The sequence below is a fragment of the Sabethes cyaneus genome, chromosome 3, assembly GCF_943734655.1.
Source record: "Sabethes cyaneus chromosome 3, idSabCyanKW18_F2, whole genome shotgun sequence".
In the NCBI taxonomy this organism is placed as follows: Eukaryota; Metazoa; Arthropoda; class Insecta; order Diptera; family Culicidae; genus Sabethes; species Sabethes cyaneus.
The window spans coordinates 102,392,668-102,415,366 of NC_071355.1; the positions used below are offsets into that span (position 1 = coordinate 102,392,668).

The following is a 22,699-nucleotide window of genomic DNA, read 5'->3' on the forward strand; positions in this document are numbered from 1 at the left end:
TACAGGCTTTCATCAAATTTTCAAGATAGTAAGATTATATGTCTATAAATACAATATACACTATAGGTACATCAATAAGCAGCCATGTGTAGTGCTTCAACACTAATAACATGTAAGATAGATCCAGAAGACGTGAGAAAATAGCTAAGGCATGTCAATGCGAGTCCTCGTTACACCATTTGCATGGAAATCGTGCTCGTAATTTAGAAAAAAAATTTTGCCGTGCAGCTTCTGGCTTAATGGTTGTCACCAAACTATACATACCTACTATTTATAAATAAAACATTTCTTGAAATTGTTCCGCAAAGCTCTGCAAAATATAAACTTAGTGACAACTCAGTTTAATTCATTATTAGCAGCCGTGTTATTAGCAGCGGTAAAAAATTGTAAAGGTTTCATATTTGGTTTATGAATAGATATGATAAAAATCGTTTAGCTACTATAAAATATTTTATCAGTTTTCGTCCAAAACACTAGCAATGCCATTATCAAAAATATTGTAGGGGAACTGTGGGTAAGACGAACAGGTTAAGAAGAACATCTAATATAATACAGAGAACATATGATTTATAAAACCTAAATACAGTTTATTTCAGTTCAATCTATTGTTTTCAAAAGCAGCTAGTGAAATATTTAACAAAAAATGTTTCTCAATGTGTATTTTGAGTATTAAAATTGGTCCGAAAAAGCGAACTTTTTTAGTGCTGCGAGTGAAACGGACAATGTATGGAGGTAAGATGGACAGGTATTGTAAACAGGGCTGCGAATTTTCAATTTCATTGTCTATATTCCGATGAAAATGATAATTTTTCAGCATTTAATATTAGACATTCATTATATTGACAGCATCTCAATGATATTGATATTTCAATATGAACAGGATCTCAATGATATTGATATTGTATGTCAATCACTGCTTAATATATAGGAATGACAGGTATGTTCATAAGGCTTTGTGTGTAAGTGAAACAGATGAAGGCATCCGTGAGGGAATAAATATAAATGAGAGCGAAAAAGCTTTCTGTCAAACGTAATGATTTACACTAAGATTAAAAAGTTTTCGGCGTTTGAATTTTCAGTCGAAAAATTGCAGCACTGGTTTTAAATATCTACTCAATAGCAAAATGAGTTATCAATATATCTCCATATCTATTCAATAACAAAATATAGCATTATAACACAGTTTGATATTGTTTTTATATTATTTTGCTCTTTGCTCCTGCTCGGGTACCCACCCTGTTCGTCTTACCCACAGTTCCCCTATGTAATTGATCAAATAATAAATTTACTATTATTCCTTTGATAAGCGTTTTAGTAGAATCGGTAAATAGAGAAAGATAAAGCTTTTTCTTTCAATTCTACTATTTATTTATTTATTAACTAGTTGCAAGACAGAGTGGAAATACGTATCTGTCCGCATAGGAAATAAATACCTAGTATAAAATGAATAAAAGGAAAAGCTCCATCCTTCCCTAATAAATGATCGATAGGTCTAAAAGTGGATCGTGCTCTACATTTAATTTGAAGTAATTTAAAAAGTTGTTTGATACTATTTGCTTATTTATGTGGTGACACATAAAAAATAAAAATAATTAAAATATTTGCTTATTACTGAATCTTCATCGAACCAATTGTAAAGCATTGAATATCATAAAACCCATCGGAAAACTGTGAAATTTCCATAACGTATTAAAAACGCACGCATTGTGTTTGGGCCTTGAGAAACGTTCTTTGGACATTGGGTCGACGTAAGCGAGTTCTTCATTTGCGTCTGCTTAACGTAATAGATATTTAAATTCCTATCGGGTATAAATCTACTACATTGGCGATATATAGAGTACGACAATATCTAAATTGAAAGAACGATTAGTGTCGAATGTAAATGATAAACTATAAGAGAGTTAGAGCAACAGCGTGGCGATCCTGAATACCTGGGACCTTGCCAACATGGGTCGTATTGATTAGACATATTTATAGTCTCATAGTTGCAGTAAACGACAGATCTAACAGTCCTGATTTGTTTTTACCTTTGTTATACTATGTACTATATACAGTCAAGTCGCTTTTTACGCGAAGGATACATCCCGCGTAAATCAAAACCGCGTAAATTCCAAAAACCGCGTAAATTCCGAAAATTGCGTAAAAAAAACGCGTAAATTCCAAAATTCACGTAAAAAAAACAAAATTTCGCGTAAAAAAAACTTGTGGATTTCAACACTACGCGAAAAAATAGACGTTTTGAGCACATCCGCGTAAATTCCGAAAACCGCGTAAAAAACCGCGTAAATTCCGAAAACCGCTTAAAAAACCGCGTAAATTCCGAAAACCGCGTAAAAAACCGCGAAAATTCCGAAAACCGCGTAAAAATAGTCGCGTAAAAACCACGTAAAAAGCGACTTCAGTGTATCTATAGGTTAGCGAAAGAATATGAAAGGGTTTGGCAAAACGGGTCTTTCCTATAAAACAGAGGTACTATCGTTAAACGTAGGGAAGACCAATCGGCACCAAATTAGGATTTTCGTTTTCTGACAACCTTTGTTTCATTACTTTCTTCGACCGTTCCCCTAGAAAGACGACCGTTACCCACCGTTACCGATTTTCGTCTCGATTCTACTTGATTAAGCCCATTCTGATAAGGAATTCCGGTTCTGAACTCCGAACAGGATGTGTTAAAAAATACAGTTTGATCAGAATTCAGAATAGACATTCTGATCAGAATGGCTTGATAGAATCGAGGCGTTTGTTAAATTCGTTTTGACAGCCAATGTAATTCATTATGAATGACATTATAAGTGAAGTTTAGCTATGTAATTTAACCACGGTAGGAGGTTTATATCAAGCGTTATTTATTGTTACTTAAGTGAAAGGGTAGTTAAAAACAATTAACGTTACATAATTTGAGAATCACGCCTAACAATTTCGTCAATTTGCACTTACGCTCTGATCGGGTTTGCCATTGTTTTATCGTGTGTGTGTGTGTGTGTGTATACGATGTACGCGAATACATTCAGCCAAAGAAACTTTTCTTGCGTTGATCGATTCGAAGAATAGGTATGCGATAGAAATCAAATTGTCGTTTCAATTATTTACTTTGCTAAAAGTTCTCAAGTTCATCCAACCGGTGAATGAAACAACTTTTAACATTCCTCACGTAATTTCTTTATATTATTACTAGGCGACCCGGCCAACTTCGTACTGCCACGAGTTGGACTGAAAGCTACAAATCGTAAATTTTAAATGAATTGAGAGAGTTGCTGCTTTTTAGCAAAAGGAGTAAGCTTTGCAGTTTTTTGATGAGTTCACGTTTAGTCGATTAAATATCGGATATTCAGAGAATGTCTACATGGCACAACTGTCTCAAAAATTTTTGTCTATTACATGTTGGAAATATGTTGGAGTAAAAATTGGTTTGTAAATTTTCAACTGTTGTGCTGATGGTAGTTGCATCGAGCCTTGTCTTATAAACTCTGCTGATTATAAAAAAGCGTTATTCAGAATGTTAATTTTTTTATGTAAAAGTAATTTCGATGCTATTAACATGGACACAATACGTATCGCTCTTCCAAACATGAAAGTGTTTAGGATGATTTATGTATTTTGGACAGGCGTTACGCGTACTCTGTTTTGGATATTTACGGCGAAATCAAATGGAAATGTCCAAAATAACGTACGCGTAACACCTGTTCAAAATACATAAATCACCTTACCTTTTATCAATGATTTAAACAGCGCCTAATTACGTTTGCTGCAGTTGATCGTCTAATCATATGCCGTCTACGATATAAATTTTCCAAGAATCATTGCACTATCAGAAATATACTAATTTCTGATGAAATATTGTTCTGAAGATATCCGCAAAATCGACTGGGATCATCTGACCAAGGAACATTGAACCAAATCTATCAAATTGGCCCCAGTTTTTCGCGAACATTACCTTATATCCCCTTACGGGGTGCGGATATCAATCCGGATCATTACCTAGTAGACGGATTTCACGCCAACTCGTCTATGTGGTTGGCAGTACCCTCTCAGAAATCAATGAAACTTTTTGTGTGTGAAGAGTTCATGAAAATAGCAACTATGCATGCTTAGTTTTCCCAAAATTGGTTTAGACTAACTTTTGGAAAGGTCTCCATTTTTCCCCTTTTAATAATAAATATAACTCTACAACTATAGGATCTACACAAAAATTATCTATGGGTAACTTTTAGAAAATATTCTGAATTTTCAAAAAAAACACTGGAAAAAAGGTGTAAATAGGTATAATATTTATATATTTTAGAAAGATGTTACGCGTACCCAATTTTACACACTTCCATTTGATTTTGCCGTAAATGACCAAATTAAAGTACGCGTAACGCTTATCCAAAATACATAAATCACCCTAGTTATATATTGATTATAAAAAACGGGGATTGACGATAATTGATCCTGAAGTCAAAAAGAAAATTTTTTAGAAAAAAATTATTGCGCAAAGCCAAATTACAAATAGTCCATTCGAAACACGCGTATCTCTAATATTATTCGCGTAACGTAAAACGTAACGTAAAATTTGGTTAAGTTAAATATAACATTTTTTTTCTCATCCTCGTTGATTCATTCATTATATCTTAAACTACCTTCTTAATTTCTCTTTTCAGTTGTTATTATGTGCGCTAGTCCTTCCACAATCCGAGAAATTATGCTGGCAGCCGCTGAATTGAACATGGTAGACAGTGGAGAATACGTCTTCTTCAATATTGAAATTTTTAGCAGGTAAGCATTGCTAGTTCGATATAAAAGTACCTCATCTTTCTTAAATTCAATTAAAAAAATACATGCCTAATCACTATGAACATATGTATTTTTCACATTTTCTACCAAAATTGAATTGTAAAAGAAACGCCAAGTTGCTCTCGCCTTTCAAACCCTGACAGATTTGTAGTGCTCTTATGAAAGTTATGCAGTGGTATAGGTGTAGTTAAATTCAATCTGTTTCCATTGGAAGAGCGTTTTGTATTTTGAATTGCAATTTAATTGTACACAACTTTACCGACGACAACATTGCAGTTGAAGATTGATTCTAAATAATTTTTTCTACGTTTACTATGGAATGCATTTTGTGTGTTTTAAAACCCTTGCAATTCCCAAATTGCAGAATTGCTTTTAATACATAATTAATGAAATAATATAAATAAATACATACAAATCTTTTTAAATAATTATCACTCATCTCTTGTTTTTCTGCCTGTTATTTCCTCATAATTGAATAACCGTTGATAAAACCAGCATGGCTGCTACAAAGAAACCACCCTGGTTTGTGAAAAACGACACAGCAGAACGAAACATGAAGGCGAAAAACGCTTATACGGCGTTGTTACAGGTTGTTGCGCGGCAACCCGAGGATGAAGAATATCGCCACTTCTCTGAAGAGGTAAGCAGCTTTTAGATCAATACTAGCACAAAAGAATTACTTTTTTTCTAAATATAGAATTCTATTGCCTGTTCAAGCAAATCTTAAAAAGTTTATATGTAGTCAAATAAATGAACTACATAACCTTTAGGGCCAGGTACATTTAAAATATCACTGATAAACCGCATTGTGATATAGATTACAGATTCAATTTTTTAAAGTAAATCTAAGCTAATTTTTCTGCAATCGAGGAAAAATATTATCTAGAAAAAGTTTTTTACGAAATTTTTTTCAATGAAACGTTGAAACGCTAAAAAAAGCTAGAAAGACTATGTTCTTATTCCTGAGTTACGGCCTTAAAACATGATTTGCCAAATTCAATAATGTATGTCTGATGTACCAAGTATCGTAAAGACAAAGATTTTGCCCACTGATATGTAGATACATTTCTTCAATAATTAATTGAGAAAAAGATTGACGATGTTTTGAATTATGGAAAATTCTTGGGGCGAACCAACCACCGCACCAGTTGAAAGCCCCCTCAGTCGGCAAGAGCTTCCCAGATGGCCTCAAGGTACGAAACTGGTACCTTGAGGCCATCTGCCAACGAACATTTTTGTTGGGCGCACCTACACATTGTTTTTAGCAGTAAGAGTTCAAATTGATTAAACTGAATTGGGATTTGTCCCAATTTTTTGTCCTTCTTACATTTTCTTTGTTACATCTTTATAATTTCACCCTCGTGAAGTGTTAAAATAAGTTTGCGATATAGAGCCAGTGTTTATAAAAGTAAAAAATAACATACATTACATAACATACACATATGCTTTACACATAAAACGTTATATTCATTCAACATCAATTCAGCGAATTCATCTAGTATGGGGTAAGTGTGCCAGTAAGAACGTATTTAGTAATAAAACTTCAAATTTTTGGTCAATATACAGTAATCAAAAATATTCCATCAAGAAGACTGGCATCTCTTCTTCGCATCCATACAAATGACAATTAACAAAAGCACTCACCTCTCACTCATACTTGGACTTTGTAGCGCTTTGTCTTACACTTGTACTGTTTTCACCTATTGTCAGGAGAATTGTCGACCATCATTAGAAAAGGGCGAATTAGCCTAACGTCAAACAGAACGAGTGACAGTTCATTTTCCTATGCTGCTCCAGCAAAACATAACTCTCACTCGATCTGTTGGACGCTGGGCTTATTCGTCCTTTCCTTCCGATCAGAAAGATGTTCATTGATTCGGACAATCTGCAGTCTGTTTGTCAAGTAAGATTTGATCCATTCTAGGAGATTTGCTTCAAACCCTAAACGATTTAGCTTAAATAATAGCATATGGATATCAACCCTATCAAAAGCTTTACTAAAATCAATGTAGAGAGTTTCAACGATATTACCTCTGTCCATAAAAACAAGCGAGAAGTTGACGAATTCTATAAAACTAGTGGTAGTAGATCTTCCTTTGTAGAACCCGTGTTGAAATTTAAGTATGGATATTTTGATTTTATAACGCAGTAAAAACATTGTTTTACAAGGTGTATAGTTTAACGTTTAACCACAGACTAACAGACGTAACACTGAAGCCTCATTCCATCGTCAATAAAAACGATCATTTAAAATTTTCGCTTAAGCCTAGACTCAAACAACAGTCGCTGCGCAAGAACGCCGCTCGCATGCGCTGGCGCTGATGTCAGATATTATACAAGTAAATTTATAGCATTGCTAAATTTATAGCAACCTACTCTGCGTAGCGCAAAGACTGCACCAGGTGATGCTAGTGTTTTTTCCAAGTTTTAGGGGTGTCAATGAAACGATGTTTTGTTAGAAAATTTGTTCGAAGTGTTACGTCTGTTAGTCTGTGGTTTAACGAATTGTTAATTAATAGCTTTTTTACATGATCAAAAACAAAAACTGTAAACCACCAAAACACCCCTGGGAGAGAGGGTTAAATATCGAAATGAGGTATGATTTTTTCCACATGGACGGGAACCGTCCTGACTGAAGAGATAAATTAAAAATCCAGAACAATGGATTAACGAACGCAGTAGCTACGTTTTTCATAAATGAAGGTGGAATTCCATCTGACCCTGGTCCTTTAGATGCATCTAATTCTTTGAGCGTTGTCAAAATTTCTTGAGCTGGCATATTTGTCACCGAGATATCATTTATTTGTTCAGGTAAATATGAAAAAAAGTCAAAATCTCGGTTTATATCGCTAGTCTTATAAACAATTTGAAAAAAGGCAGCCAACTTATTACAAATTTGTTTGGGATCAGTGCTGACGAAGCCCTCATATTGCATCCGAGATGGAAAATTGCTGGACTTCATTTTGTCATTAGCAAATTTAAAAAATTGTTTTGGATCTGACTTAATATTGTTTTCTATCCGTATATTATAATTCTCGTATATATAATTAAAGATATTTCAGCATCCAACTCTCGAGATATGTTTATATATTGCTCCAGATTGTAATTAGTTTTATATTTTTTATAAGTTTTATGAGCTTTTTGTTTTCTGTTGTTCAAATTTTTTATTTGCCTAGTAAACCAAACTGGATGCTTCATGAATTGCGTTCTCTTTCTCGAACTATCTCATCAATGATACAATATCGGCAACTTAGACAAGTATCTACCGCTTTGTCGATATATGTTTCTTGTTTTAATAGAGATTGCCAATCTATGTCAGTTAACCTTCGATTGATAAGCTCATAATTCGCTTTTTTGTAGTTGTAAACCTGTTTATATTCACACTCAGTAGGACGCGATCTCTTAGTGTCAACTAGACGCGAATATTCAATAGTTGTGTGGAATTTCTCATTCCCCACAAAGGAAACGAAGCTTTGTCAACACAGAAATCTTCTGTACAGTTTGTTAATAACAGATCTAAAAATTGATTAAGTTCGTTCCTAATTCTAATTGAATATGAGTATCCACTAACTGCATTTAGAATTTTATTAATTTTTTCCGCACTACGCATTCTATTGAAGTTTTGTGCGTAAATTAAAATTTCCTTAACTTCACTTACGTTAGTATTCGAAGCAGTTAGTGGATGAGTAACAGTATGGCTGTTGGACATATTTACCAAACTATGAGTGGACGTTCCGAGATGAGTTGCTTCATCAAAAACACGAGTGTTGCGACAAGCAAGCCATACAAGGTGTAGCGGAAGCAGTAGATGCCATCGATCGTTGAAGTTCATCATTTGTTAGGTAGGGGTTGAGCGTTTCCCCCCGCTGAAATTGTATTGCAGGCCTCAAAGGTGGCCCGGGGATGGGCTCTGTAGCCGCAAGGTTACCGAGTTAGCTTTGACAAGCGAATGGCCATGGGTTCGAATCTTAGTAGAATCAGGTTGTTGTTGTTGTTGTTATTTTTAGTGTCTAATATATTATCTTTCTTCAATTTATCTACCTAGCAGTGTTAAATAAGCTTGGTCAATGTTCTGACTATTTCGAGCAGAGGTGGGCACATTTCCGCTAATCCGCTAACAGCTAATTAGCTCAGCTAACATTTTGGTTAGCGGTTAGCGGTTTCGCTAATTTTTAAAACCGTTAGCGATTTTGTTAGCTTCCGCTAAATTTATGTACCGCTAAATAAACCGCTAACTTTTTTTAGCGGGAGGAAAATTGTTGAGGAATATGAAAATTTTCTTTTAATTCTGCTATTGAACTATTATCTATCAATATTATCGCACAGATTCACAAAATTTTCTGTGGCTGCGGAACTCCAAAGCAAACTTTGAAAAACTCTATCTTATGGGAAATTTCTAAAATGGTTTTTATTGTTTCTTGTTCTTGTACTTGTGTCGTGATTTTCATGTTTGCCAAAATTGGCGCTTATCAAAGTATTACCAAATTTGCGCTACTAACCAATTTAGCGGTTAGCGGTTAGCTTTAGCTTCCGCTAAATTTTTGGTTACCTTAGCGGTTAGCGGTTATCGAAGCTAACGTTTTGAATTAGCGGACTAGCTGTTAGCGAAGCTAAAATTTCGGTTAGCGGTGCCCACCTCTGATTTCGAGTTATATACATTCAGACAATTTTTTACTTTGTTCGGTCATATTCAATGGCACAAATACATCTTGTTAAATATTGAAGCATTACAAATAGTACAGCTGTATTTCTGCTAATTATAGTATCTTTTTTCACTTCATCTTCCTAGCAGTGTTAAATAAGCTGGTACATAGACAATAATGTGATTATTTCAAATAAGATTAATTTAGATACAGTTTTTAACTTTCTCCTCCCAGTTGGCATCGAGATACAACGCTGATCTAACAAGCCTGGCGTCGCATGTTGTGATTTCGATTCGACTGGAAGAGGCTGTGAGGGTCAATATGATCGAAGCACTAGCCCCGCAATTGTCTTGTATTCTAACAGGTGTCTTCGAAGATAGGCTGAACTTACATTAAATTTAAGAATATTTTCCAATAGTTCAATTAAAATAGCTGCTTTTGAAATCACAACTGTGTTAACAAATAACCGGTCATACATTGATGTTATTCGTTAGTTTTTGACCAAATTTAGGTATAAAATATAATGTTATAGTCAGGTTCGTATCGTTAAAACTTAAAACTTAAAAAAAATTCAAAAGGTAAAGCATACTTTTATTAAAAATTATTTAAGAGCGTCATAGTAGAACTCATGAATTATCGCGAACTAATTGGAAATGAATTCCTTTTAGTTCTACTATAATTTCTGCAAAAATTTGCCACGCTGGTGAAGGTTACAAGTCGTAACCGAAAAACGCCGAACGCCGAAAACGAAAAAAAACCAAATCAGTACTTTTATCGATGAATAGCAACATTGCTTAGCACTCGTCGTTCGAAAACTCCGAGCACTCCGCAGGTCCTGCTCGAGCATTGTCCATGTTTCATGCCCGTAGAGAACAACCGGTCTAATCAGCGTCTTGTACAGGGTACACTTTGTACGGGGACTTAGTCTGCTCGACCGCAATTGCTTGTGAAGCCCATAATAAGCACGACTTCCGCTGATAATACGCCCCTTTGAATCTCACGGCTGGTATCATTGTCCGCCGTTACCAGTGAGCCAAGGTAGGCAAATTCTTCGACTACCTCAAACTCATCACCGTCGATCAATATACTACTGCACAAGCGGCGTCGTTCGCCGTCGGTTCTGCTGGGTACTTTGTTTTAGACGTATTCACCTTTAACCCAATCTTTTCTGCTTCGTGCTTTTGTCTAGTGTACTGTTCAGCCACCGCCACAGATGTTCTGCCGATAATATCCATGTCATAGGCAAAGCAGACGAATTAACTAGATTTGTTTTTTTGTATGCCAGAAGGGTATTGGGTTAAAAGGCCACTGCGACAGTCTAAATGATCGTCTTTTGTGACAGGCCCCGTTTGCTGTACACACTTTACAGATCGCTCATACCCGTTGATGGAGTTGAGCGGAATAGTTGTAATCCTGTGCCCCAATTCGGTACTACATGGTTTATAAAGCCAATGACCGTTTTGGGATTTAGGCTCCATACCTGATATGGAGTAAGAAGGAAACTTCCTACACACTTAAAAAAAAGTGCCGAAGTCAGCAAAATTTTGCCGAGATTTGGACAGCCGAGCGTTCGGTAAAATTTTTTATGATGCCAAACGTTAGTAAAGATCCGTAAACGTCGATTTGCAAAACTGAAATTTTTACCGAACGCTAGGCTGTCCAAATCTCGGCAAATTTTGCTGAGTTTTTTAAGTGTGTAAGAAGTTGTGCCTTGATAATGCAAGAGCTCCGCAATAGCAGAGCAGATGCGCTGAACTTTCAGGTTCAGAGTTACAAAAGCGGCAGGTGTCGGATGATACCTTGCCGATATTCTTTAAATGGTAAAGAGCGGGGCTGTGTCCTGTTAGGAGTCCCGTGATTGTGCGTAGTTCACTACGAGTTAAATGGAGTAGTTGTTTAGCTACTGCAGGGTTTGCGTAGATAAACTGTTTGGCTTGTCTACAACCCTGTGTTTGATTCCAACGGGATGCTATTTCTAGCTTTTCCCATGTCATCAGTTCGCCTTTCACGGCGGATGTGAAGGTGCCCAGAAACGGTTCAGGACCAATAAATTGCTGAGCTGATCCTTGTCTTGCTAGGTTGTCAGCAAATTCATTGCCCTCGATTCCGCAGTGACCGGGCACCCAAAGTAATAAAACTTTGTTTTGGCGGGAGAGCTCCCTCAATGCTGTGCTGCACTCCCAAACTAATTTGGACACGCATTTGGCGGACTTGAGTGCCAGTAGTGCTGCTTGGCTGTCCGTGGAGATACCGACTCTCCCATGCCTGTACTTTCGTTTCAAGCATATTGTTGCACAGATGTATATCACTTTCCTAATGAGATAGTTTCCCAGATGCTGGGTCCGTAGAAGAGATTTGTTGAATATCGTGTCCTGCGTGTTGATATCCGCTCGGTTCATAACACCTTGTAGCGCTATGTTGAACAGCAGGCATGAAAGACCATCACCTTGACGAGGGCCTCTGTGTGATTCGAATGAACTTGACAATCCGCCCGAAATCCGAACACAGCACTGTGTACCATCCATCGTAGTTTTAATCAGTTTGATGAGCTTCCTGGGGAAGTTGTTCTCGTCCATGATTTTCCATAGCTCTTTCCGGTCGATCGTATCATGCGGCTTTGAAGTCAACGAACAAATGATGCGTGGGAACTCTGTATTCACGGCCCTTTTGAAGGATTTGCCGCAGTGTAAATATTTGATCCGTTGTAGACTGATCTTCGACGAAGCCGGCTTGATAAGTTCCCACAACTCTGTTCGCAATTGGTGATAGTTGGCGGAAAATGATTTGGGACAGCACTTTATAGGCGGCATTGAGAACGGTGATCGCTCGATAGTGCTCACTTAGGGATGTGCGATATTTTATCGATACCGGAGGTATCGATATTTTCATTCGATATATCGAGTATCTGGCATCGATATTTTGCCTTGCGATATTATCGGATATCGATACCTTTTCATCCGATATTATAGGTATCGAAAGCTGCAAAAATGCCAGCTCTTCACGCATAACTTTTTGCCAGCCCGGTGTCACCAATACACTCTCACATATGATTTGACAATACCCCCATACTGATGGGCCCCTCGTTGCTGGGCCCCAAACAACAATGGCCGCTCCATATATTTTCTATGAAATGATTTCCCGCCCAGTGTTTTGACGTTTTAGATTGCGGTCATAGAAAAATAACGACGTGCCTGGGGGTCGCTTTTTGCCAAATCATCGAACTCACGTTTTCAGTTCTCAACACCCCATCGGCAGGCAACCATGTTTTCACCGCCAACATCTCGTGTGTGCGAAAATGAGATAGCATGTCAGCACTACGTTTCACTCAACTGCCAGCAGTCTGATTTGGGCCCGCTGTCAAATTTTGAGCCCAGGACATGCTGTCGCTGACGTTCACTACAGCTTATTATAGAGATGTCGTTGGGGTGGTTCTCAAGCATTCCAAACAGGCATGTCTAAAAGCTGAACCATACTGCATGCCGCATTTAAAAAATTCTACAAAGTTTATTTGAGTCGATACGCTGCTGCCGTGCCTGATGAAATGAACTGCACGCTCAAAAAAGCATCCGCAACCCGTTTCAGTGTTGTCTTCCAGACGTCGATTTTTAACACTTCGGTAACACTCAGGATTGCGTGTGCTAGCTTCGTAAAAGATCCTCGGATATAGGGCACAGGAGGGTATTTTCAGCGCATTAAGCGATGGCGTCTATTTTTTCGGTCTATGGCCTAGTTATAGTGCAAGAACAGGTGGTTTTGACGTTCTTTGAATAAAAAATAGTGGATTACTTACAGTCTTGAGAAAATAGTTAAAACATATTGAAATTGTATGTCGGCAAAGTATTTTTATTGGCGAAAAAAAGGTAAATATGGTGAATTTAGAAACCTGCTAAAAATACCCTCCAGTACCCTATGCTGGATGTGTGTCTCTTTGCTAGCGTTAGGTTTTCGTATTCCCTTATCTATTTTATTCACTCACACGGCCAACTGAAATGAATATGAAGCGCCTCCAAGTGTGTTTTTGCAAACTTGAGAATACTTTTCTACGGTGGATGCTGATATCAACGGACTGTTGGGTTAATTGTTTCTTGAAGCCACCACCGAACATCGTATCGCTGCAAGCGCTGATTGATTTGCAAGAACCATTCATACTGTGAACTGTGAAGTGAAGCGAGCTACGTATGATAGCTTGCTTTAAAGTGAAATTAGCAGTCATCGATTCTGCCAATTCCCAAAGCAGTTTTTTTTTGTTTGAAACAAAAATTCTTTTCATGAAAATATATTCGCTGTGTTCAGATTGACAAGAAGAGAGCAGTATTTATAATTTTTCAAACAGAACCCCGCGTTTGGGCCCAAAAACTGCTTCCGAAATTGGGCTCTCCGACGAAAGGTTAATGACTGCTAATTTCCCGTTAAACCGATCCTGCTCCTGATCAATTATTTATTCTCTCCATAAAAATGCGTATCTCATAAATCCAGCCATGCCTTGTGTCACTCAAAATATTTCAAAAAATCGAAAAACTTTTTTCTTAACATCAGTTTATTAGATGTTTCCGGAAATGTGTTAACCGGGTGCATTGAAAACTGATGCTAGAAGTATTACAAATTCAACACCACCGATAAATTGCTAGCCACAATTCGTGTTTGTTTGAAAAAGAGATGAACTTTGTTGCGTCGTTTTAGGAAATGGTAACGACCGTATACGCTAAGTTCGGTGTTTTGCCAATGCCTGATTCTAATTTTGAATTTTATTTCTTGAGATGAAGATTATCTTAATATTTTCCCCCCTAGAATAACACAATGTGAATAAATAATGTGAGAAGGTTAACTTATGCGAATCTAAATTACATCTAACACTTTTCTGATTATAGGAGTTAATGTAAGCATTTATGCTGCTTCTGTTGAAATATAACAAACTATGCAGCAAATCCCCGGGTTTTTCAACAAAGTCTTGCCAGGATATTTTGTTGCATTTTAGACCAATCTATTGAACAAAAAATTGTTTGAAACTGTTTAGTTTTAGTCCTGCTGCTTCCAGTTAAAAAGCGCCCGCCTGACCGATAAATCTGGGGTGACATTGCGCATCTCGTTTCGAGTGATTTTGGTTCGAGACGCCCATTTGTTTAACATGGTCGAAACGAACCAAAATCACTCGAAACGAGATGCGCAATGTCACCCCTGATGTGAACACTGTCGAGTAGAACGTATACGGTATCTTGGAGGTGCGGAGATGCCGGTAACATAAACGAGGCAGGTGGCCGCATCGCAAACCCGTGCCGGATCGTATCTGAAAACTTTCTGAATATTTCGGATTCCGATATCGGTGAATATCGAAGTATCGATATTTTGGCTGCGATATACTCATTACTCAGTATCGGATCGGTCCGATATATTGCGATACCAAATATCGATACTTTGGCTTTCGATTCCCATCCCTAGTGCTCACAGTCCAACTTGTCGCCCTTTTTATAGATCAGACTGATAACCCCATCTTTCCACTCCTCCGCTGTTCCGTATCCCAAATTCTAACAAGCCGGTGCATACAAACGGTCAGCTTTTCTGGTCCTATTTTAATAAGCTCCGCTCCGATGCCATCTTTCCCAGCTGACTTATTGTTCTTTAGCTGCATGATGGCCTCCTTAACTTCGCCTATCGTTGGGGCTGGCACGTCTTCCCCGTTTGTTGCACCGTCGAAATCGGTTTTCCCGCCGCCATGGTTCTCCGCCTGAGCGCCATTCAGGTGTCCGTCGAAGTCTTATCCCGACACATTTCGGCTCGCGGCACAGAGCCTTTGTGGGATCTGTTCAGTTTCTGGTGGAACTTTCGCGTTTCCTGAGAACGATGCAGCCGCTTCAACTCTGCATATTCCTGTTCTTCCAGGTTGCGCTTTTTCTCCCGAAAGATTTGGTTTCGCTGCATCTTTTTCTGTTTGTGTCTTTCCACGTTCTGACGTGTGGCACTGCGCATCTTGGCCGCCCGTGCAGCCTTCTCCTCATCCATCACCCTCCTACATTCATCGTCAAATCAATCGTTCCGCTGATTCCGGGCCACATGCCCGATGGAGCTCTCCGCTACACTGCTGATGGCTGTTTTGATGGTGCTCTAACAGTCCTCGAGAGGGGCTTCGTCCAGCTCGTCCTCTTCCGGCAGCGCAGCTTCGAGTGAATGCGTGTAGTTTGCGGTGACGTCTGGCTGCTTCAACCGCGCGAGATCTAACCGAGGCTGGCGTCGGTACCGAATGTTGTTCACAACAGAGAGTCTTGGCGCATATTACCCATCATTAGATAGTGGTCCGAGTTAACGTTAGCGCTTCGATAGGATCTGACGTCGATAACGTCTGAGAAGTGCCGACTGTCGACCAAAACGTGGTCGATCTGTGATTCTGTCTGATTTGGTGACTGATCTGTGATTCTGTCTGATCCAGGTGTTCTTGTGATGGATTTTGGGCTGGAAAAAGGTACTACGTACGGCCATGTTCTTGGAGGCGGCAAAGTCGATAATTCTTAGGCCCATTTCATTGTTCCGGTGGTGTGCGCTGAACCTTCCAATCACCGGTTTGTATTCCTCCTCCTGGCCGACCTGAGCATTGAAATCCCCGATGACGATCTTGATATCATGTTTTGGGCAGCGGTCGTATTCACTCTCCAACTACGCGTAGAATTCATTGTTGTTGTTATCAGTACTTCTGAGGTGAGGGCCGTGCACGTTGATGATGCTTATATTGAAGAATCGGCTCTTGATCCTCAACCTGCACATTCGAGGATTGATTGGCCACCACCCAATCACCCGTTTCCGCATCTCGCCTATCACTATGAAAGCTGTGTGTGTTGGCGCAGCTCTGGTAGAGGGTATGTCCATCTCTGAACGTACGTACCGTTGAGCTCTTCCAGCACACCTCCTGCAGCGCTACGACGTCGAAATTGCGGCTCTTCAATACGTCGGAGAGCACTCGAGTGCGTCCTTGGAAGTTGAGAGATCGGCAGTTCCACGTCCCGAGTTTCCAATCCATAGTCCTTTTTCGTCGCGTGGGTCTATTCCGATTGTTCTAGTAAGAATTTCCTTGTTCTTCTTTCCGTGCGTTAGTCTTTTTCGTGGCGACGGCTTGCAAGACCTGCTACACCAACCCCGTTGTTTCGCCGGAGGGCCAACGAAGCTCAAAAGAGCCCTCTTCGCCTGTCGGCATACGACAATAAGGTTGCAATATTTATTGTTGAAAGAAGTTATGATTTTATGATAAGAAATATTTTGTTGCTGAAATGCATGAAATAATAAAATATGGAATAAAACACAGCATTCAGATCTCACGCGAGTTTCACGTGCAGCCAAAAGTTAGTTGAAACGTATGCGAAGCGAGGCGCCACTAGCGGTGATTTTGTGAAGCTGTTAGGCCGAACCACGATCATTTATAGGCCATACTTAGATCAAAAAATTAAAATTGTATTTTCTCAATAAGTCATAATCTCGCTTTTTGTTTGGAATAACACATTTCAATAATGGAAGAATATAGATGAATCTAAGTTTTAAAATTGTTTTTACCCTATACTTCACAGACTAAAATACTTTCCAGGTGTTTAAAAAGACAGCTTTGATGACGACATTGGAAGCCGCTTTTACATATGTTATAAATTTAATTATCTGAGCTAGTTACATTATTTTCATGGCAAAAAAGAAGGCAATGCATAGGAAAATAATATAAAAAAGCAAAGCCTTGGGCCCAACCTCCTTCAGCGCCCAGTCGAGATTCGAACACACGACGACTGGCTTGTTAGGTCAGCATCGTACCCTGGAACTAACTGGGCTGACAGGAAAATAATATAAGCAGCTTATAAAATTATTTTACTTTTATATCTCTAAATATTCAATGAATTATCGATTGTTAATGGGCCGTACCAGGATCAGTTTTTGCATAGGCCGAACCACGATCGATAACCCTATCCCAGTAAACCATTTGGTTTGTATATCTCGATTGCAACTGAGGTATACGAAATCATATCTGAACGAAAAAGTTATATTTCACGCCATATAAGAACATATATATACCAAAGTGGAGGCGATATACGTGCGAAACTTTTGACAACTATTTGTAATTCAATTTTGCGCAGTTTTTATAACACGCAACTAAATACTCCTGAATATATGATATAGATATAATCAAATATTGCAATTGTCTATCCTGCTTTATAATTCACAGTCATGAATTATATATGAAGACACGCACGACTGCAAAACAACTTATTGTTCACTTCGATTTGACATACTCTAATCATTATACAATTCCAATGTGAAATTGACATGAAAACGATTTATTGTGAACTTTCTATTACGATTTTGTGTTATCTGGGATGCATCCCGGGCAGGAGCCCATAAGCATTAACATTCGCAGTAAATCAACCCTTTATTAGCATTTCAGTTGCACGTTGTTCTAAAAGCATATTTAACTGCATAGTGAGTTGGACTTCAAAAATTCTATAATAATTCTTTTCGTCAGTATCCAGCTACAAATAAGCAATACCAGCAACCAGCACTTAGTAGCAGAGGGTTAGCAGTAAATTAGCCGGATATTTTGCCAAAGTAGTTTTTAAGTAGCACTTGAAGCTACTTAAATACTTATTAGCTTTGCGTTGCAGTAATAACGCTTACTGGTTAGCTGGGTGAGCACAGTATCCTTGGCTGTTGTCTATCATGGCCTTCGACTGTTTGGCATTTCTTAATTTGTCGACTCTCTTGCAAAATCTGGTGCCGTGGTTCACTTGTTTGTCTAAAGTCTGAATTTTTGGCATCGATTTGAAAAATATGCTTGGTCATTTCCTGCCCAGTTAGCATCGAGGTGTAATGCTGGGTTAACAAGCCAATCATCGTATATTCGAATCTTGGCTTAGCGTTTTTGTTTCCTCTTCTGTTGGGTGCTCTTACCACTGCGTCCGGTATTTTGAACTATTGTGGTATTCGTTGTCTAATTCTTTCTCTGTACGCTTCAAGCTTAGGGTATTGTCGTTATCGTCGGGCCACTGTTATGGTCGGGCCATCGCAATTTTACAGTTTTAGTAACTCGTGATATCTATGATACAACCATTGTAAAACTTCTAACTGTGATAGCTAGCTTTTCACAATATTGTGAGTTTCAATCGTGTATTCAAAACACCCGTACTGAATTCAGTGAATAAAACTTACATAAAAAGTTTTCGGGGTGCAATGAACTTTTCTTCAAGAAATGATTCATGAAATGCAATTATCGAGATGAATTTGTGCTGCAAACGAAAACTATTGAAAAATCCCCTCCAGTAGGGTGTTTGAGAAGGCTAAGGTGAAATACTAGAAAAGCGCTATTTGTAAAGGTTGGGCCACTTGAGTAGCCATGGTTGGGCCACCATAATTTTAGGCGCAGAAGCGCAATAATCGCTATAGAATGTCAGTCACGTAAAATATGATGAAATAAAGCAAAATTAATACGATAAAAACCTAGATTTTTGTTGTTTTTTTTTCATTGTTGTTGTACACTTCGGAAAAGGCGATTGTAGCAATATTGATTTTACAAAATAGCCAAAATTTCGCAAAAATTCAATTAAAAATAGGGTATTTGTATTTATTTAAACCTTTGTTCACAGAATTCATTCTTTTCATGTCACTATATAAAATTTCAATACGTATGTCTTAAATTTTCTGCGGTGGCCCAACCTGTGCAACATGACCCGACTATGACAACATTTTTTGTCTTCACGTAAATGCCTATCACTTTTTTATTTTTCAAGCAATCACTTTTCGGAAATATACCTCATTCTTAGACCTTTGCAACGATGTATTTAGATTTCCAAAATTCCTTTTGAAACGAAAGGTATGGGCCAATTCCAAAACGTGGCCCAACCACGACGGCACTCCCCTACCTATCACTTATTGAAGAAATGATAGGCTGATATCTGGAGCGAGACAGGTGCCAATCAGGGATGACTTGGTTTATGAACCTTGTTACCCTGATCGGCGACGGCACCCTTTCAAGGATACTGCAGTCTGTGTCCTATTATAATAGGACACAGACTGCTGTATCCTTGAAAGGGCGACTAATTAGTGCCCCCAATTGCAGAGCGAATGTTCCGAGGTTTTGCTCTCGGCATTACACAAATATCATCTCTTGTTACTAACCGAGATTCAGAAAATGGTATTAAATCGGACAATGTCCTGTCCCAAGATCGGTGAGCGTGCTCTCTTATTGAGACTCGGCAACTTATGAGTAATCTTGATAAATACTCAGCGTTATAATTTTTTATTGTTTGAGCGATTGTATGGCCATCCAATTGACCATGACTGTTCGGCTCTCCCATTGTTTCAGCTCACCCTTCAGCACACAGTCAGAGATTCGGCAGAGTGAATTTGGACCCGTGAATGGAGAGTTACAGCCAGATTCTCGTTTGTCAACTCTCAACGAGTCGGCGTGTCGAGAGGATAGACGAGGAACAGGACTGAACTTCTGCTAGCGCATCATTTAGGTCCAGTTCCTCCCCTATTCTCATCTCCGCACTTTTCGTTTCTTTGTTTTCCGGCAGAGAAAGGCTGCTCGGTAAGAAATGGTCCACTGCATCAGTAACCGGCTTAATGCAGCAAGGGCAAATTACTGTAGGGGCGCCGTGGTACTCCACAGGCTCCATTGCGACTGAGTATTTATAGAACCCCCTCCACTATTCCTCTCTCGGGTCACGTCACATCTTGAATTGGGGGTTTATCCATTCAGGTCTTTACGTGATAGCCATGGATAACGGTTATTAAAGCCTTCCACCTTTTAGGGGCATGGAACCCTCTGCTCTGGTTCTCAGTAGCTTTCGAGCATGCCTCTACAGAGATCCATCATTTGCAAGCGGAGTTCGGCTGCGCGGTTCTGCTAGATATAATCAGAAGGATTGTTGTACTCTATCATGCTCTATCATCTGGATCATGCACTCTAACAGCCGGTTGGATCATGTTTTTGTTTTTCATGTTTTGTGCCCAGCCATTTTTCGTTTTATGCAATAAAAACAATTTGCAACTTTTATATTATTGGACTAGAGCTCTTTTGTTGAGCATTATAATAAAATCTGAAGATAAAGATAAACGAACCTTTTCTTTTTCATCCTACACACTTAAAAAAAAGTACCGAGTTCGGTAAAATTTACCGAACTTTGAACAGCCGAACGTTCGGTAAATTTTTTTTATGATGCCAAACAATACTAACGATCCGTAAACGTCGATTGGCACCATCGAATTTTTTACCGAACGTTTGGCTGTTCAGAGTGCGGTAAAATTTTACCGAACGTTTTAAGTGTGTACTATTTATTCATTATGGTGTTTATTATGAGGTGCACTCCACTATTATCATTATTACCATTTTGACATAGACAGGCACCATCAGCATCTATTTCGAAAATCAAAACTGTTGTTCACATGCTTGAATTACAATTCACTTACATTAATTAATAAAAATCGTTGTTTCAAATAACTCTCTCTTATGCACAGGTCAAAAAACTAACCAAAACTAAATTCAACTACACATATGCGGAAGATGAACCAGTATCCACCTTTGTCACAGCGTTTTATGATGCTGTTTTACTGTACGCATATGCCTTAAACGACAGTATTACTCGACTAGGAGAACATCAGGCACTGAAGCAGCCCATTAATGGCACCAATCTAGTCCATTTAATGTGGGGAAAATCATTCAAAGGCATAACCGGTAACGTAACCATCGACTCGAATGGAGATAGAGTTTCCGATTATTCGCTTCTGGACCTTAATCCAAATACAGGCATGTTTGAGGTAATAACCTATACATAAGATTATTTGATTTGTTGACGACCATTGCTTATTTCAAGATAGTGGCAAATTACTTCCACGACGGTGGATTGCAGTTCGCGGCTGGAAAAGAGATCCACTGGTCTGGAGGAAGAACAAAAGCCCCACCAGATCGTCCTACCTGCGGCTTTGACGGCTCTTTATGCCCAGACAATTGTAAGTAAACAACCACCCAGTACATCCACATATTTATAGGATTTATCACCTTAATAGCAATTCCTGGTTATGCCATTCTTTCGCTCATCCTGGGACTATGTGTGATATGCATGGGTATTGCATCAATACTTGGCTATAGACACTACAAACTTGAAGCGGAAATAAATTCCATGACATGGAAAGTACATGCAAATGAAGTACTTTCTTGCAATCCTAACCTGGGCCACCGGGGCAGTATACATATGATGACCCGGCGAGGCAGTCAGGCCGTAAGTATTCGCCTCCGATGTTTCATAGTAATATATAAACCAATTAATAGTACGATTTTAGACAATCTATTCTGAAGACTTTAATTCATTACCCGGCGACCGTCAGATCTACATTCAGTTCGGATTTTACAAAGGCTGTAAAGTAGCAATCAAAAGGATAAACGTCAACAACTTGAATCTTAATCGCAACTTAATGCTTGAGTTCAAGCGTATGAAAGACATACAGCACGATCATCTCGTAAAATTTTACGGAGCTTGTCTCGAGCCCAGTCCGGATGCTTTCATCTTGACTGAGTACTGTCCGAAAGGTTCTTTGCAAGATATTTTGGAAAACGAGACTATCAAGCTGGACTGGATGTTCAAACTATCCCTTATGCATGATATCGTCAAAGGAATGGCTTTTCTGCATTCAACTGACCTGCATTCGCACGGTAATTTGAAATCGTCTAATTGTGTGGTCGACTCGCGATTTGTGCTAAAAATCACAGATTTCGGACTGCACCAACTTAGAAGGCCGTCTGAGGAGCAGGACCAAGAGAGTTATGCTTATTGGAAAAGTGAGTACCTTCAGCCAATCACTGGAGTTTTTTATAACATATAAGAACATTTACACTTATCTACGCTTAATTTTGCTTCAAATAATTTGCTAAATTAATAAAACGATCTCAAGTTATCAACCATTTAAAACATAAGCGCTTACTTCTGACGCTAGTGTACACTCAAGTCTTTTTTTACACAGTTTATTTTTACGATTTTTGAATTAACGCGTTTTTTATGACGATTTTTGAATTAACACGGTCTTTTTATGACGATTTTTTAATTAACGCGGTTTTTACATCATTTTTCGAAACAACGCGGTTTTTAAATTCGAGTGGTTTTTTCGATGATTTTGAATTAACGCAGTTTTTTACGTCGATTTTTGAATTAACATGGTTTATTTTAAGACGATTTTTGAATTAACGCGATTTTTTTTACAAAATTTTTAAAATTAATGCAGTTTTTTTAACGGTTTTATTTTACACGGCACGTATTCGCCGTGTAAAA

General features: G+C 38.5%; 1 protein-coding gene across 3 annotated transcripts in view; it reads left to right on the plus strand.

Moving 5' to 3' along the window:
- Positions 1-22,699, plus strand: part of LOC128739959 (atrial natriuretic peptide receptor 1) — an 89,524-nt gene that overhangs the window by 59,958 nt on the left and 6,867 nt on the right. For all 3 annotated transcript variants that reach the window (XM_053835463.1, XM_053835464.1, XM_053835465.1), the window contains 6 exons: positions 4,641-4,755; positions 5,269-5,413; positions 20,895-21,194; positions 21,251-21,386; positions 21,444-21,655; positions 21,717-22,212. In XM_053835463.1, the coding sequence (XP_053691438.1) occupies positions 4,641-4,755; positions 5,269-5,413; positions 20,895-21,194; positions 21,251-21,386; positions 21,444-21,655; positions 21,717-22,212 (1,404 nt within the window). The remainder of the gene's footprint in view (positions 1-4,640; positions 4,756-5,268; positions 5,414-20,894; positions 21,195-21,250; positions 21,387-21,443; positions 21,656-21,716; positions 22,213-22,699) is intronic.